Here is a 17,603-nt window from a genome sequence, read left to right on the forward strand (position 1 = left end):
AGTAGAATTTTCTCAAAAACCTGCCAGACAAAAAGGAGGCCAAATAGCCAACACCACTAGGTACCCCAGGTGGGGCAGGTAAAGAGGCCATGAGAAATACCAGCAGGCTGTTATATAGGAGTGCAGATTTTACAGAGCCTAGGCAGTGTAAAAATGGTAAATGGTTTATCGGAAGTGAGGAGAAAGGTGTGTGGTTTTAATCCTGAGTCACTGAAGAAGGTAAAAAAAAAAACTACCCCAAAGCTAGAGGTACAGAGATGACAGTGTACAGAGATCAAGTAGAGATAAACCCTAAAATAAACATCAGGCTTAAGGAATGGACCAGGTTGCCTTATTAATTAGAGACAGACACACACCCACATCTCCCAAATGTGGCAGCCAGAGTAGGCAGAATTTCTGTGTCAAAGACCAATAAACCAAGTCCGTAGCACAGCAGGCTGGTTTCCTATGTTTAGCGACAGGACACAGCCAAAGATGAGACAGCGAATTGAGTGCAAACAGAGAGCCAAAGAAGAAGGCTACCTCTATGTCCATTGTAACTCCTATAAATTCTTCTTATTAAGCTACAGGGTGTATCCCTTCTGTGCAATAAAAGTTTAGGAGAGGGCCCTTAAATTCATATCGCGGGGCTTCCAATCAGGGATCTTCCTTGGACTCGCCTCTTAATTCAAGACACTTTTGGGACTTGGTGTCTTTAACCCTGAGATGAAAAGTGTAATAAGAAATCACATTCTGTTTTATAATGTCTGAATTGAATCGTATGTAAAAATAACAGCGCCTTACTGTGGCCTGTAGCTAGTGTTACCTAGGCTCCTTAGGGTGTCTGATTACTTAGTTGCGAGTCAGGTTTACACTATAAAGATGGGCATTTGTTCAGTTATTTGGAGGCTTCATCCCAACGATGCAAATGTTTAAAAGCAAACTCAAGTAATTTTTTTTCTTTTTTTCGGAGCTGGGGACCGAACCCAGGGCCTTGCGCATACTAGGCAAGCGCTCTACCACTGAGCTAAATCCCCAACCCCCAAACTCAAGTAATTTAACTTACAGAAAGAATGGAGTGGACAAAGTCAGCCACGTAAGTCAAAACAGCCGTTTTACGTGCAAGCTCACCCACGCGTCGCTGGCCTTGGTTTCTTACTTTACAATCATCGCTCAGAAGAAAGCATCGGGATGATTCACAAGCTCACCCTGTCAGTTTTTACTGTAATGTTTGATATTTTTAAGAAATGGACAGCAGGGGGCAGTAAAAACCTTCTTAATGGGTCTTTCAGCCGCTGTGTTCTTGTGTTCTACGTTTATGTGTTTCTTTCAGATTCTATTTTGTTTTTTTAAAACCCACGGATTTTAGGAGCAAATACTCGGTGAGAAATATATTCATATGCAAAACAGTGTTACTGATTTTGAAGCTTCGTGGTTCGATTTACATTTATGTGCAAAATAGCCTCTTCCAAGTGTAATTCAGTGGTGAATGCATAACTTGTCAAAACTGACCGAAAGCACTCCACTTAGCACCAAAGGACCCAATCAAATGAGCAGGCCAGGATCCCTTATTAAAGTTCAGTTAGTTGTCTGGTAACATAGGGAAGCATCAAAATCATGCTTGGGCTTCTTGGGGACAGTAGGTTTAGACATTTAGTTAGTAGCATAGTATTGTTAGTTATTTTCAAAGTACTAAAATCAATGACCGATGTTCGTTAGATATGGTAAACAGTCATTAAATCTTCGGTAAAAAATATTCCATTGTCCATTCTCCAGTTAACTGGCCATTTTGTATCCTTTAGGGTTCATTTTTGTTTTAATTTGCTTTAAGAAGAAGGATATAAATCTACAATGAGGCCAGGAGTTTTGTTTTCATTCCTGTTGAGAGATCTTGGTCACCTTGATCATACATTTGGAAGTACACCAAACTTCATGATCATTAAACTTTATTGACCACATGAGACATGTGATGGATGGTCCTAGTGGAGAATCTTCTGTGAAGACAATTTTGTGTCAGGAAGAAAACCTTTAATAAAACAGTGCTCACACGGGTACATGAGAAACTGGCTCAGCTTGCGTCAGTCCAGGGACACTGGCCTACACATTAGCGACACCTAGTTCATTGGCAGGATCTAGAAGTCGTTGATTGTCTTAGGGAGAGGAAGGGAGTGTCAAGGAATCTGAAGCAATCAGTGGGCAAAAGCCCAAGAGATACTGCTTGGCAAACACAGAGACACATAGTATTGGGCAGTTGGCAGCTTTCCTAGGAAGGGGCAGGGTGTGGCTGGGTGGGGGGCAGACCAGAGAAAAGAATGCACTGTTGGCAGGTATGGCAGCAGGTGGTGAGATCCTGAGGGACTAGAACACAGGGAGAAACTTCACTTGTCAATAGTATATGCAAGCAAGCAGCCAGACCAGGGTTCCAGGAGGACACAGGAAGAGCACAAGGAATTTGCATTCAGCTCTGATGAAATGAGGCCAACGTTTAGTGACTGCCTTTGTGCTGGAGCCAGGATGAACGAACAACTTCCTACAACAGCATGGCTAGGCTACTTACTGCTAGCTTAGAGATCCTTAAAGAAGGCCAAAACCGAGGCTGCTCCAAAGCCTCAGACCAGACTTGGTAGCACAAGCCTTTAATCCCAGCACTAGGAAGCAGATAGATCTCCTTTGAGTTCAAGGCCAGACTGGTCTACATAGTGAGCTTCAGGCCAGCCAGGGCTATATGGTGAGTCTCTGTCTTAAAAAGATCAAAACAGAAGAAAACCCTGGGTATCGTCAAACTAATAAATTAGATAAAGGAGCTCCAGTTAAAAGGAGGAATGGGAGGAACAGTAATGAGAAGGCAGGCCAGTCATTTCATGGCATTCCTACTTTAAACACGCTGTTCCCACTGGTGCAATGTGAAAGCAATGTTCTTTCCCTCCTTTATTCTTACTTCTCCAGACAAAAATCTCAACCATTAAAGGAAAGAGAAGTTGTGTGTACGTAGCATTAAAATTGTATATAAGGGTCAGGAGAGATGGCTTAGAGGTTAAGAGCACTGACTGCTCTTCCAAAGGTCCTGAGTTCAATTCCTGAAACCACATGGTGGCTCACAACCATCTGTAATGGGATCCGATGCCCTGTACTGCTATGTCTGGAGGGAGAGGCAGTGTACTCATATACATTAAATAAATAAATCTTTAAAAAAATAAAGAAAAATTGTATATAAGTTATTTCTTAACAATTTTAGCTTAAAATTTTTCAAGATTTTTTTATTTGTGATTGTGTTCTTATGCTGCTGAATGTGTGTCTCTGTAAGTGTATGTGCACATGTGTGTGCAGTTGCCCCCTGGGCCAAAAGACAGCATTAAAACCTTCTGGGCCATTTGATGGGATGTGAACTCTGATCCTCCTGATTGAGCCGCAAATACTCCTAACCTCTGAGCTGCTTCTCCAGTCTCATACAAGTTGAATTATTACATCATCTGTTTCTCTATTCTGTCCTGTCCTAATGGTGCTCCTTTCTCAGCCTTCAGAGGAGCATGGGGGTGGACACCACTCACCGTCCTTGGTCCTCTGCACTCTCGAGTGGATAACTAGTTCATAGAAGGTTGTGGTATATACCTATAATCCTAGCACTGGGAGGATAGAGGCAGAATGATCTTGAGTTTTAGATCAGTCTGGACTAGATCTGAGTCTAAATTTAGTCCCAAAACAACATGATTTTGTTATTATAAAAGGAGTCTTCCTCCTCCTTCTCCTCTTCTTCTTCCTCTTCCTCCCCTCCTCTTATTTGTTCTTCTGCAACAGAGTGCCACTATGTAACCCTGGCTGACCTGGAACTCACTATGCAGGGCTACATAGGACCAGACTGACCACAAACTCAGAGATTCATCTGTCTCTGCTTCCTTGGTGCTGGAATTGAAGCATATACCACCAGACCTGACCCAGTTTCTGCATTTAAAAATATTTTTAATGGAACTTGTATCTTTTAAACCACTTAAATTTAAGAGGCCCTAGATATGAAACTGTACAGTGATGTATCAAATAGTAAAAAAAAAAGTTAATTAATCACAGAGCCTAGAATGTAAGTCAGGTGGTTTTATTCCATATCATTCGGTCTCATCCATAAGAAGGTCCCGCCACTGTCCTTCTTACTGAACTGCTGTGTCTGGTTCAGTGGCAACCTCCAGAAGTAGAGAGGAGGAAATCATATTCCAAATACTTTCAAAGAGATGGTGGCGTGATATTTTCTACACAAAGAGATCCATAGTTCCTCATGATTGTGTCTCTTTCTCTTCAACCCATTAATGATCATCAGTCAGCACAAATGTTAAAAGAGCCTGCATATTCTCTGCATAATAGCTGTAAAGAAATCTAAGTCTTCTAGTTGTGAGCAGCGATCTACACACTTTCATATTCAGAAATAGTAAGGTGAATGCCTACATTTATGAAAGGGAAAATACTTTCAAATACTCAACTACTGAAGTAAAAAGGATCCAGCATACACTTTAATATTCCAGACACGGTTCCTCAAACAGATGCCTATTAGGCCATACTTACCAGTCTTGTAAAGTTTTATTTAATATATGTAATTGCAATTAATTAAATTCTTTTTATAATTAAAACTCAGCACCTTCAGTGCTCCACATAGTTTACATGAGCAAGACCTTGATCCTCATCAAAACAAAGCAATGAGAGTATCCATATGAAATCAATACAGCACTGTCTGTGGACATTTATGTTCCCTAAGGATAATCATAATAAATAAAACATACCATGGATATTTATCTTAGTAAGACCATCTGTATGGACTGTGGTGGTTTGGGACAATATGGCAGTCACACCAAAGCCAGTAGATTATAAATGTGAATATACACATGGCTTAGCCCAAGATTATTCCAAGAATAGCCAACATTGAGAACTCTACACGCCACCAGATTATCAAAATAAAAATAATCGACAATTACATTTGGTGTTACTACAATATGACACATGGTTATACGTAATTTGGAGCACAGTTTTAGGATAAGCAGTGCATTTAAGATGTACACACATGAAGCCTTTACATAACATCTCTGTAGAGATCTAATGTAAAGTGTCAAAACTTCCTTTCTAGAAGTTCTAGAAAAAATTATCGCAGTCACCCTTGAGTGTGCTTGTTCTCAACCCCATCTCTGGTCCATCCAACAATCTCCCTTTCAGATCTCCAAACTGGGATTCTTCATTCCGTCACCTCCAGTGTGCTCCCCTCCAAGCTTCAAGCTCTCTCTCAGATACTAGCACTGCCCTCTGATAGACTTCCTTGGGCCTACATTTGTTCATCCATGTCCCCATGACTCCCATCAGAGTCCTTTTCAGTGAACTGTCATCATAGCACTACATGCAGTGACTTTTTATATGGAATAAAGTGGAATAAAATACACTGTCCTGGCAGATCCTAATAAGGTCTCTTCTGTTTGATTTATCCCAGCTTCTTACCACCGAAGAGTCCACATCAGCCTAAGGGACCTTACTGCACCTCCTTCATAGGGGCCCTCTGTGCCTTCTGCTCTTTCTCCGTGGAATGTTCTCTCTTCATATTTTTCCATAAAGTATCTTTGGGGTATGTCTTGCTATATCTACCCTATGTTAAAAGGGGGTGGAGAGAGGTCCTGCCCATACCGCACAATTGTAGTATCTGGCAGTTTTCTCCATAAACTTTTATGACATACTGTGGATTACTGGTTCAATTTTACTATCCATTTCCTTCAACAGAATTAAAAATCCTTGAGTATAAGGACCTACCTTTTTTTTTCATTTATTGGTGTCTGAGATCTAAAATGGCATCTGACATCTAATATGTGATCAATAAATACATGTTGAATAACTCTGGGAGTAAATTCCACTCCAAGGTGGAAGAAAATGTTGCCCTGGTGTTCTCAATAAAACTGGAAAAGCTATAAAAGTAAGTGAATAAATTAAATCAAGATATATACATAATGAATAAACCAGAGGTGAATTTATCAGATCTGAAACTCAAAAATAAAATACCAATTAAGAGTAAGCAAGTTAAAAAGAAGTGCACAGGGCTGGAGAGATGGCTCAGCCGTTAAAGGCTAGGCTCACACCCAAAAAAAGAAGTGCACAGTGGCTCAGTTAGCAAAGTGCTTGGTTAACATGCACAAAGCCCACGGTCTGATACCAAGCACCTGAAAATGAGCAAAGAAGCCAACAAACACTCGAACAGTGGAAGCAGGGGCCTTATCCATTCATAGCAAAAGGGGGATTGAGGACAGCCTGGCCTCGTGAATATACACAACTAGCATGAATAAATGGTTTTCTTAAAGTTACTTTCTAAAACAACACCATCTTAAGCCTACTGAGGTTGTCAGAATACAAACTAGTACACAAGAATGTCAAATGTTACATTAAATATGCCAGTAACCACAGAGACAAAGAACCAAGGGGCTTCGGTTGTGGTCACAGCATAACCTTAAAAGCATTGCCTTTTATCTTCCTTTACCATCTATACTATCTATGCACTGGTACTGTGCATAATTTAGTACAGAAAAACCACCCAGAAGAGCCAGGTGCATATAGCTCAGTGAAAAATCATCTGCCCAGCACATTCAAGGCCCTGGATTCAGTCCCCAGTACCAGAAGAAAACCATCATTAAAAACATCTTGACGTCTCTAGTAACATGAATTGAATAGGGTGGATCTTAGTCATTTTCCATTATAAGTTATTTGTTAACCACTTTTCTGGGTTGTGTCAGTGATATTTTAGGACTTTAAAAATCACTTTTTTGTTTTGATTTTGTTATGTTCCAATAAAATATTATGTTTTCAGTCTTATGGCAAAGACCTTTAATGAAATAGTCTACCCAGGTTTTTGGCTACAGAAGATACAAGAAAAAGTCAAAATGTAGACACTTGAATTCATGCACGTGTGTGGAGTTTCTTACTCTTTTGTTATTGAGTTCTTTTTTTCTTCTCCACATGGGCCTTTTTGTGTAACAAATGTCAAGAAATGTTCCCTAGAACAACAAATTACTGTTGAACTAGAAACCAAAAGATCTCAGCAATGGAGTAGTGCCCTTCGGTGATGTGGAAATGGAACCTTCTCTCTGCCTTCTCCGGACATACTTGTCTGTGCCCCACAGACTAAAAGTGTATGGTGGTCTGCTTGATGCTCTGTCTTCCTTCCCACACCTCTGTTCTTTCTCAATCCACTTGTCTCCAGTACCTGCCCACTTGGAATTCTTCCTTTAAAACACTGGGTTTATCTCTATGGTAGTTTAAACAGAAGGCTATCATTGATCAGACTGTTGAATCTTTTGCTTCAGATCTTGAGAAAATGGAGTTGCTCTGTATTGCTGACACAGGAGGTATCAGACCTGTTGGCTGGAATTGCTGTTTCATAGTTTGAACATTTACAGATGGCCAGTTGCTACCTCACCTCCTTTCCGGGTTTCATTTCCTCTTCCCGGGCAGCACCAGGGTGTGTGACAAGCACATTCATGATATCCACCATAAGGCTGCTCACAATGCTGTTTCGGGGAGTCAAGAAGCAAGCTTCAAGGCCTGGAAGATGGCTCGGAAGCAAAGGCATTTACTGTCAAGGTTGATGAGACCTAAATTCAACCCAAATGATGAAGCAGAGAACCAATGGCTACAGTTTGCCCATTGACTACCACATGAACAATGTGGTACATGTGCAGCTGTGCAGGCAAGGATCTTCACATGCACACAACACTATATAGATGATGATGAGGAGGAGGAGGAAGAGGAGGAGGAGGAGGAGGAGGTAGAGGAGGAGAAGGAGGAGGAGGAGGAGGACGATATAGATGATGGATGGATGGATGGATGGATGGATGGATGGATGGATGGATAAGTAGGTAGGCAGGTAGATGACAGATAGATAGATAGATAGATAGATAGATAGATAGATAGATAGATAGATAGATAGAACATTAAATAAATAAAAAGCAACCTCTGTGTTCAAGAAGAAGAAGTAGTATTACTGCATTGAGGAATTTTTGTTGATGAAAACTGTCATTGATATCAGTCATCAATAGCAGGAACCAAACTGGGAATTCATATCAATTTATCTCTCATTGGGCAAGTTTCCATAGTTGACAAGAAAACAAATAAACAAACAATCATTAAAGTAAATTCACCTAAGAAATAAAGACATGTATAGCGAATCCCTTCAGAATTAAAAAATTGGCTTGAGAAAAAAAAACCTGTCAAAACAGCTGAGTACAGTAGATTGTAGAGTGAGAGAAATTCTGGTTATGCCATGTATCAGATAGGCAACTTGGTAAGTTTAAGCTTTCATGCCTCAATAGCCTTCCTAATAAAATAAAATAATGACCGTACATACTTATAGGGCAGTGTTTAGGTCAACCAAGACAGATAAAGAATTTAAAATTGTGTTGGGCATGCAGTAATATGCTAACATATATTAACATCTCACTTGTAAAGTTATTTTTTAGTGGTTTCTTTGGAACTGGAGAGATGACTAATTGGTTAGTAGTGCATGCCGTATAATCATAAGGACCAGAGTTTGGGCCCCAGCACCCATATGACAAGCCAGGAGTCCCACCAACACCTGTAGCTACAATTCTGATGAACTCAACACTGTGGGTACAGCATGTAAGTACATGCACATGTGCACACGCACACGTGCACACACACACACACATGTGCACACACACACAGAGAGAGAGAGAATAGTCACACACACACACACAAAATACAATAACATAATTTATTAAATAAATATTTTAAAAAGTTCTTACTTTTATTACTGTTGATTTGGTATAAGATCCCCCATATTCTATCTGCTCAAAAGTCATTGTTCTTCTTTTCTGTCTTTAAAATCTTTGCACTTCAATTTCCATTTTTAAATCCTAAGCATGCACAACACTATGGGGATAATGGGAAAAAACTGCCTCCCTCAGCAGTATAGGACAAACAATGAGCTTGTAAGAATCACAAACGCATGCTTAAAGGCATTTCCTTGTCTATTTCCTCAGAATCCTAGGTTTGCCTATCAGGGTCAGACTCCACTAAGAATTCCCTGGAGTCACTGTGTCGAGTCTCTGTATATTTCTACTTTCTAGCAACTTTTACTTTACTTGGCCTTCCGTTTCTTTATGGCTGTGGGGGATGGGAATCAAGTCAAGAAAAAGGGATTTCTTCCAATCCCCCACACACACCTAATGGTCTCTCCATCCTCTTGCTCCACCCTTCAGAGCTGTGGAGGTCAGCCATGTATCGGGACTTACAGTCATTGTGGAAAACTTTCCTGACCCAGGCCTCTTGACTATTGTTTTCTTGAGCTTCTTTAAATTGTCCCTTCATTTCCTCAGCTTGTCTCAGAGGTACCCGTTAAATATTTGCTAAAGTCCATTGAAAGTAGCTTCCCAACACTTTGCTCCTTGTTTTTGTATTCCAATAATTTTAGCAGGAAGGAATCGTTAAATAATTTGAATAACAAATATACACTTTTCCCAAGCTGGGCAGGTTGGCTTTGATTTTGTACTGTCTTGCTTAAGTATTAGAAAATACAGCAAAATGCTCACAAGGAAATGAGTGAGCCTCTGCACACTTAATGGTACAAAATCGTAGTTTCCCAAGAACCTGACTGTGAAGTTTCTGCTGCTTCCACAGCAAGAGCTGCTCATGCTTTCAAGTCTTTCCTATGACGCTGATTTCATTTCTTCGTGACCTGCTTCTTCATTTGCCTGGGGCAATGCCTCACTATGAAGCTCGCAGTGTGTGCACGTATAATTACAGCTATTACAAGCTCTCTGTAAACACCACATTCTTTTGACTGTTAGGAATGACATTATAAATGTAACTGTGGCAAATAGAATTATGCCTGAAACCCACCACGGCTTGCTGCGTTTAAAGCAAGATGCAAAACTCTCCTTCTCATTGGCGTATTCAAATGGCGTGTTGCTATAGGAATACTTTTCCTGCTTCATTTTAGTTCTTTGAGCCAAAATTTAGTGATATGTTGAATAATCTGCTGGAATAAAAGTGAACCACTAGCCACCTGTACACTGATAGGGAAACGTAACTGCCAGCATTCCATGACAGAAAAGTCACAAACGCACAGGAAGTCACTTTGTTCTCTTCTGTATGAGTCCCAACAGTGAAGGCTACCTCTGTATAGCTGCATATGCTCTCAGCAGCCAGTGTCTAGTGAGTCTGTAATCATCAGCCCCAAAGCATAACCAAGGACACCATAGGAAATAAGGTTTCTTCCTAAGGGGACGGCATTGAACCTTGGCTGCCAGAATTGGAAAAGTGTATCTTGAGAGAGAAAGAGCTTTGGGGAAAGGGTCTGACAGTTAATAGAGGAGAATGTTCCAAAAAGAAGGTAGAAGGACAAGGAAGAGAAAACAGGGAAAAGAAAAGAAAAATGTTAATTATAAAAAAGAAAACTCCCGTTATATTAAAATGGATTCTTTCTTTAAAAGAAAGAGTTTCAAAATCATTTTTTACCAGCATAGAGGTAATTCCAGTCTGCATGTTGATTGCTTCTCTAAAAGCAGATGCCTATGGATGGCTTCCTTCCATTCCCCAAGGCAACATCAAGGAAACCCGAAAAAGAAGGGCACCATGATCAATGATTTCATGGTCCTCCTTAGAAAATGTCATACCGTGTGCACCCCTGGCCAACTCAGTATTGACACGAGGGAGCATCAACAACATTTTTACTGGTAGAATAAACACAGTTGATGCAGCTTTGGGGAGCAGAGCAATGGTGCCATGGGCCAGGCCTCGTTCGCTCGCTCTCTCACAAACAGAGCAGTAATGCCAAGAACAGAATAAATATGATTTGTAATCCAGCATGGTACTATTTAACTCTTATATTCCATTGCCAGCGTTTTAATTAGGAACGCACTGGCCTGTGTTAGCCAGAACCCTGCTACATGGAATTACTCTGTGTGCCAAGGGTAAGGACAAGTCCTCATCACTGCCTGGAATACAGTTGGGAAGGGCCATTGCAACAATGACAGCATTTAGTTCCATGATTGTGGACAGGCTTTTGCTATGAAAGACCACTATGACTCCAACACAAGACGGTAGCTTTTACGACACAAATAACTTTAACCTTGGACAGGTAGCTATTGGAAGGAAGAGACAAGATTAAAGAAACTGTCTTCTGCACCATGTATGAGCATTGTTAACATGGGGAGTCACTGAGCATATCAAGACGATAGGTAACCTCCGAGTTGGCAGAAATAATGTCAGGTGCCATGGGGGAGTGGTCAGGTAAGCAAGGAGAGTCTCTCAAATGCTGTTGTGTCCCTCTGGGGACAATTTCACTAACTAGAAGTAGACACCAGTCCTTTGTACACAGTCAGCTTTGTGACATCCCAACCAAATCATGTCTACTCCAGATTTTAACATTTGGGTGAAATGTTTAATAGAAGTAGATTGGAGCCTATGGTGTGACTCTATTTTGCCATTTCTTAATGGAACCTACTAATGTACCACCTCATTAAAAAGTCACCAGTCTTACTTCTATAGGAAAAACAATAGTTTAAACATCAAGTACCCCACACAAAAAAGAACAAGTGTCATCCCTCCAGTGTGAGAGCTGTTGTATTTGGATTGATTTTTTTCCAAACCCTAACAGGTTATTGCAAGACAAATAATGAATCTGTTAACGAGGCGTGTCTGTCTTACTACAAATCAAAGCAATTTTATAAGCACTGTATCATCTATAATATATACCTGCAAGAGTTATGTTACCAATTAAAAAAAAAGCTTACTACATCCCTAGTCCCTTTCATCTTCAAGTCTGAAAATCTGAACATTGATTGGTCCACTGTACCATTGCACAATGCCTTTAGCTCCTTGGAATCTGAAGGTGCGTTTCCAACAAGGTCTAAACACGGCTCTCTGCCTTCCAGCTGCTTCCCACACAACCTCAGGTGTCCGGACACCATGTTCTGGAAAGACAAGGCTAGTTCTTAGCTACCTTAGGTTCAAACTGGATTCTGTGGCCCCAGCAGCTTCTAGACTCTACATGGGGTCTTCCTCAAGTTCTCAACTGTCACACAGGTGTTTTTTCACTCCTTCCTTTGATAGGTTTCTGGCTGTCAGATTTTGATAAATCAGAAAAAGATTAAGCCCAACCAAAGCCTGTCTTTTATTACAGTTTGCTCTGGTTGAAGCATGCAATTTTCTCACTCATAGCCATGGAATTAGAATAAACTATGGTCCAAACTGTAAGAGCAGTTTGTTTTGCCTCCCCTCTCCTCATTGGCATTGTAACCAAGGCCTGTTTCCCTGACACTTATAATTTTCTTCCTCCTCTCCTCCTCCTCTTCCCCGTCCTCCTCCTGCTTCTGTTAGGCCTGCTTACACTCCAGGTATGTTTATAGAAACAGAACTTGGTTTTCATTTTCTTTATTCCAGCATGACATATATCTGAACTAATCATCTGTGCTTGAGATGACAAACATGAGAGGTAGCGACTAGGACGCTAGCACCTGACTGTGTTCTCAGGGCCTTCCCTACATGGATATATTTCATCAGTTGGATAGAGTAAATGTATCATAGATGATCAGAGTGGTAAGGGAGACACGAGTCGGAGGTTATGAAACTACAGGAGACCACTGAAGGCTCCAAGAAGGGACTCAGAAAGAGACAAGGTAGAAGGTTAGAAGCAGATGACATGAAAAAGTGTTCTGAGAAGAAATGAAGAAGGCCAAGTTGGAAATGGCTGAGTGCTAGAGACCACAATGACATCTATATCCCAAGTGTTTCCAGACCAAACATGTCAGGAAAAGAAATCAGCAAGCGAGAGTTTCCCCCTTTGCCAGCCGCTCCTGGCATTAGTCTGAGCTACTCCTGCGCATGTGGTTGTGCGACCACGATAACAAACATTTAATATTGACATGACAGCAATCATTCTGAAGGGGCATGAGTCACGTTTTAAAAGATGCTAATAGGATTAGCGTAATGAACTCGGGATTGCTTCCTTATGATTCTGCAGATGGGTACTGCAGGGAATGAAGAGAATGCCTAGTGGTGTCTCTTTCCGTTTGCCTTCATAAAGCCATTCATAACAGCTCAGAAAGAAAATTCAACAGAGATCCCTTTGGATCAGGCTGACACAACACTGTATTAGGATTATTAAATCCAAGTCCAGCCGTATGTTATTTAATAATAGGGATGCACTCTAAGAAGCATGATGATTTTGGTATTACACAAGCATCTCAGTATGTTGGCACAGTTCAGATGGCATAGATCAATGCTGTGGTGTGGCCCTGATCTGTCTAAAGGATGATCTACAGTGGCTGTCATCTTCTGGTTTGAAATGAATAGTATAGCACGTACATAAAAGCTAAAGTAACAATGAATATCAAGAGCTGGATAGATACCAAAATATTACCAAGTCAGGTGCTCAGAATATTCTGCAGAAATACTAAGAAACACTCTCTAAGGGAGCCAGCTGGAGTCCCTAGTAGAGAATCCTGGGCAAAGCAGGTGTCCCCTTGGTTGGGGCTCCCAAGTGAAAAAACTAATAACAGTATGTAGAGGTAACACCATCAAACTGAGTGCTGGCAATGCCTAACACAAATGGACTGGGGAAACTGAGTCAGCCAGCTGGCCTTCCCCACTGAGGAGGTGCTCCCTACTCTTGCTAGTGAGCTTCCCAAGACTGAAGTGCTCATTCCTCTCTGCCATGCAGGCACAGGGACTGGGGTGAGCAGCCATAAGTTTTGTTAGGAATGCTTTCCTGTTCGGCTGTTTTCAACGATGATATGTTTCCACTTACGCTTCTTTTTTTTTAACTTTTTGTCCTTCTGTCACACAATGAGGGGGACCAGCCCCAAACAATATGCTTGGAAGACATTTAGAATCAAACAGGATCAGATCTGAAACAGGGAAGGGAGCAACTCTAGTTTCCAGAACCACTTTCACAGTGGGTTTAAACAACACAGGGCAATTTATCTGTATATATTGCAGGCCTCTTGATGTAATTGTAAGATATGAGGCGGCTGACAACATAACATGACATACTATTTTACAGGGAAGTTTTTTAAAAACTTAATTTGAAATTATGTGTGTATGTATGTCTGTGTGTAGGTATGTGTGAGTACAAATGCCCGAAGAGTCATCAAGTCCTTTTGGCTAACTCTATAGTTATAAGCAGTTACAGCCACCTGACGGCACGGGTCCTGGGAACTGAACTTGGGTCCTCTGTAAGAGTAGTGTGCTCTCTTAATGACTGAGCCATCTCCCTAGCCCCACTGTGAACTTCTTATATGTACATGTAAGAAGAAACTTGAAAAAGTGCCTTAATGACCAGAAAGATGATGCATCTTGTACAGGCATTTACTGCCAACCCTGATGACCTGAGTTCCATCCTTAGGAGTCACTGGTAGAAGGACAGAATGGACTCCCAAAAGATGTCCTTTGACCTATACATGGGCATAGCTGAACACACAAACAAACATAAAAATCCTGAAGTTGTAACATGTATTTATTGACATAATCAAGTATTAGGATAAGTAAGTAATTCCGTGCGCTAGCTGTTCTTTGACGTGACAGGCAGAATGGTCATTTGTTTACACAGTGTCGTCACAAGCATGCCAGTATGCATGGTGCTGCATTATGACAACTGTAATTAGTGTCTTAGGGCCACAGAAGTTCGTAGCTGCATTACAAGTTTATAGAACCACCATTACATACAAGCAATCTGTTATCTAATGAGATGTCACTGACAAGAGCATTACTGCACTTCATGGCTCACCTAGAACTAAGACAGGAGGGCTGCACAAGGTGAAAGTCATCCTAGCATTTGTGCTAAGTTCAAGGCACCCTCAAAACAAACAGAAATATCCATCAACTAATCTGAGGATCCATACATTCTCTGTAAACACTTTTTGCTCCATGATACCCTGACTGATCGACTTTCACAGTCCTCTACAAAGTTGTCTCCACTCTTCTTGCCCTGAGAAGTTCTTCCGCCTAGACAACATCAGCAGACATCTGTAGGCCTGTGGTTGCGTGGAGCCCTTCAGACCCTGAACAAACTAAAGGGAAGGGAACTTGGGATATTTAGTATATCACATTTTTTTATGGAAACGGCGTGTGTGCATACAGTTTATTTGGGGTGAACCAAGGGCTATATATATGAAGCCTGGAGAGCAGGAAGTGGTTCTTCTTAGGTTGGAGTTTCATTTGGTGAGGCTTATGATTCTGGAGATAGCTCATTTTCAGAGAAGCATTCCAGGAAGCTGAACCCAGAATCTCCCAAGGCTTACCTGAAATTCCCTAGGTAGAAGATTCAGGTTGGGCTCCCCAGATCAGGCAGAGAAGAGGAAGCCCTGCTAAGAAAATGGATTCCTTTTTTCACTGAGCTCAGGAAAGCTATCAACATGGTAGACTCAAGCTTTAGTAGCGGGTTCCTGAGATTGAACTCTGATTATGCGCCTTGGAAATAGGTGCCCTTTACCTGTTCAGCCACCTTACCAGGCCAGAAACCTGCATTTTAAAAGTTGGGTTTTGTGTGTGTGTGTGTGTGTGTGTGTGTGTGTGTGTGTGTGTGTGTGTGTGTGTTTGTGTGTGTAAGCATGCACCTATGTGTTTCTATGTGCTCAAGGAGGCCAGAAGAGGGAGAAGATCTTCTAAAACTGGAGTTACAGGCAGTTCTGAGCCACCTGACTGAGCACCAAACAGAACAGAAGCGAATGTTCTAGACTGCTGAGCCATCTCTACAACCCCAATACTGTTTTCATAGCAGTATTTCCCACACTTGCATGTCCAAGTGTGATTTTTCTGTAACAGGATCTCATGTAGCCCAAGCTGGCCTTGAACTTGCCATGTATATTACTTTCTTATGGATCCCCGACCCTCTTAGACAATACAGGTCTCCACTGTGCTTGCTAATTCACAACACTGCCCTCATCCTTTATCCTTCTAGAAGGAGCAATGTGCCTCAACCCGCAAAGTTGTCTCTAATCTCTTATGATTTTCATATGTTTTGAGGCCTTTGCATTTAGTCAGCTGATTTCACCAAATCACTTGCTGTTTGAGACTTGCCTGGGCTGTTTCTGCCCCATCAGTCTGTCCTCAGGTTACACTTCTCTCAGCCATATACTCCTAGCTCATCCTGTCTAATGACAACCTATTGCTCTCCCCCACCCCATTCTCTTCCTCTCCTTGTGCTCCCTACCTGTAAACCCCAGCCCCATAACCAAAGCCCCACCTACCTCTGTTCTTACCTGTAATTGGCTGTCAGTCACTTTTATATAACCAGTCAGAGAAGATTGTAGAGCAAAGTTTACATAACATTATTTTCTCATTATTCATGAGAAAGTGCTCCTCTGGACTGCAGCCAGATTTTGGGAGCCAGTATTTAACATTTGAATATATAGCAGCACCAGACCAGCCCCCGACAGATGTCATTTATGCAATAGCCTTACTCTTGAGTAGTCTGGCATCTTCTGTCAATGCGAAATAGGATGAATAATGCTCATTTTACACATGAAGAAACTAAGAATAGAAGGACACATTTACAGTGTTTGAATGAACATGCCCTTCATATGCTCATAGGATTGAATACTTAGATCTGAGTTGGTGGGATTGTTTCAGACCTCCTTGTTGGAGAGGGTGTGTCACCAGGGGTAGGCTTTAAGGTTTTAAAAGACTCACGCCATCCCCACTATGTCCTCAGCTGACTACTACTTGTGACTCAAGATGCAAACTCGCAGCTGTTCTTGCCACTGTGCAATTGCTCCACCATCACAGACCCTGAAACCATGATTCCAACTTCTCTGAGTAGCATTGATCGTAGTGTCTTCTCACAGCAATAGAAGAGTAACTTAGACATATAGTTAAGACTATATCTGAATTACCAACCCCAAAGTTTGTTTTTTGTTAATTTATGATCATTACTAAGGTATACATTTGAATAATTCCCAGTGGACAAATTCCCAATGTATTAATTTAATGCAATTTATTGTTTTCTGATCCTAATCTTTGGAGACTCTCCACCACAGCAACCCTCATAAGCATCTCCTTCTATCTAATATAGTCTTGGATGAAGAAATTTCTAATAAAGACAATGAATAGAGGATAGTGTGGAATGAATAGTGTAATAAAAAGGGTGATCGTTTGAGTTAAGTCAAAAAAGGGGGTAGGAAGACAAGTCCAGACTAAACGAAAGGAGAAAGTCCCTGGCATAATGTCAGAGGGACCATTAACAATCAACGTTCTACCCTTTAAGACCTGACGCCTTTCTTCAGCGTTGAGCCTGAGGAAGAGAGAAAAAGGTCTGTCTGTTAAGCACTCACTGTCATGGGATGAAGTTAAGAAAGGCAGAACCTTCGTTCATCACTACATGAAAGAGGGAAACAGGGACATTTTTATACCCAGGACCTTACGTTTTGTTTGCTTTACTAAAAATCAAGTACAATCATCTCATAATCAAAGCTTTGGCCGATTTTATTCTCAAACCCTGCCTAAAATCTAACTCAACTGTGGTTTCTCTAATAGAGCATCTTTATAGAGAGAAAAAGACTATCACAAAATTATATACAGTTGGTATAACTCTAATTCAAGTAGTTGCTTGCAAAAGTAGCAGTTACCGATATTTTTCAAAATGAATAGTAGGTTAA

At 41.1% G+C, this 17,603-nt stretch overlaps 1 protein-coding gene across 7 annotated transcripts in view; it reads left to right on the top strand.

Annotated features, from left to right (window-relative positions):
- The window catches only part of Palldl1 (palladin-like 1), a 169,368-nt gene that overhangs the window by 18,890 nt on the left and 132,875 nt on the right, over positions 1 to 17,603 (top strand). Inside the window, exon 3 of one of the 7 annotated variants that reach the window (XM_039095177.2) lies at positions 1,048 to 15,556. The exons of the other annotated variants lie outside the window; for them this stretch is intronic. Coding sequence (XP_038951105.2) covers positions 1,048 to 1,174 — 127 coding nt within the window. The 3' untranslated portion in view covers positions 1,175 to 15,556. Of the gene's footprint in view, positions 1 to 1,047; positions 15,557 to 17,603 lie in introns of those variants that run through there. 7 annotated transcript variants of the gene reach the window in all.

This window comes from Rattus norvegicus, chromosome 16, assembly GCF_036323735.1.
Source record: "Rattus norvegicus strain BN/NHsdMcwi chromosome 16, GRCr8, whole genome shotgun sequence".
NCBI lineage: Eukaryota > Metazoa > Chordata > Mammalia > Rodentia > Muridae > Rattus > Rattus norvegicus.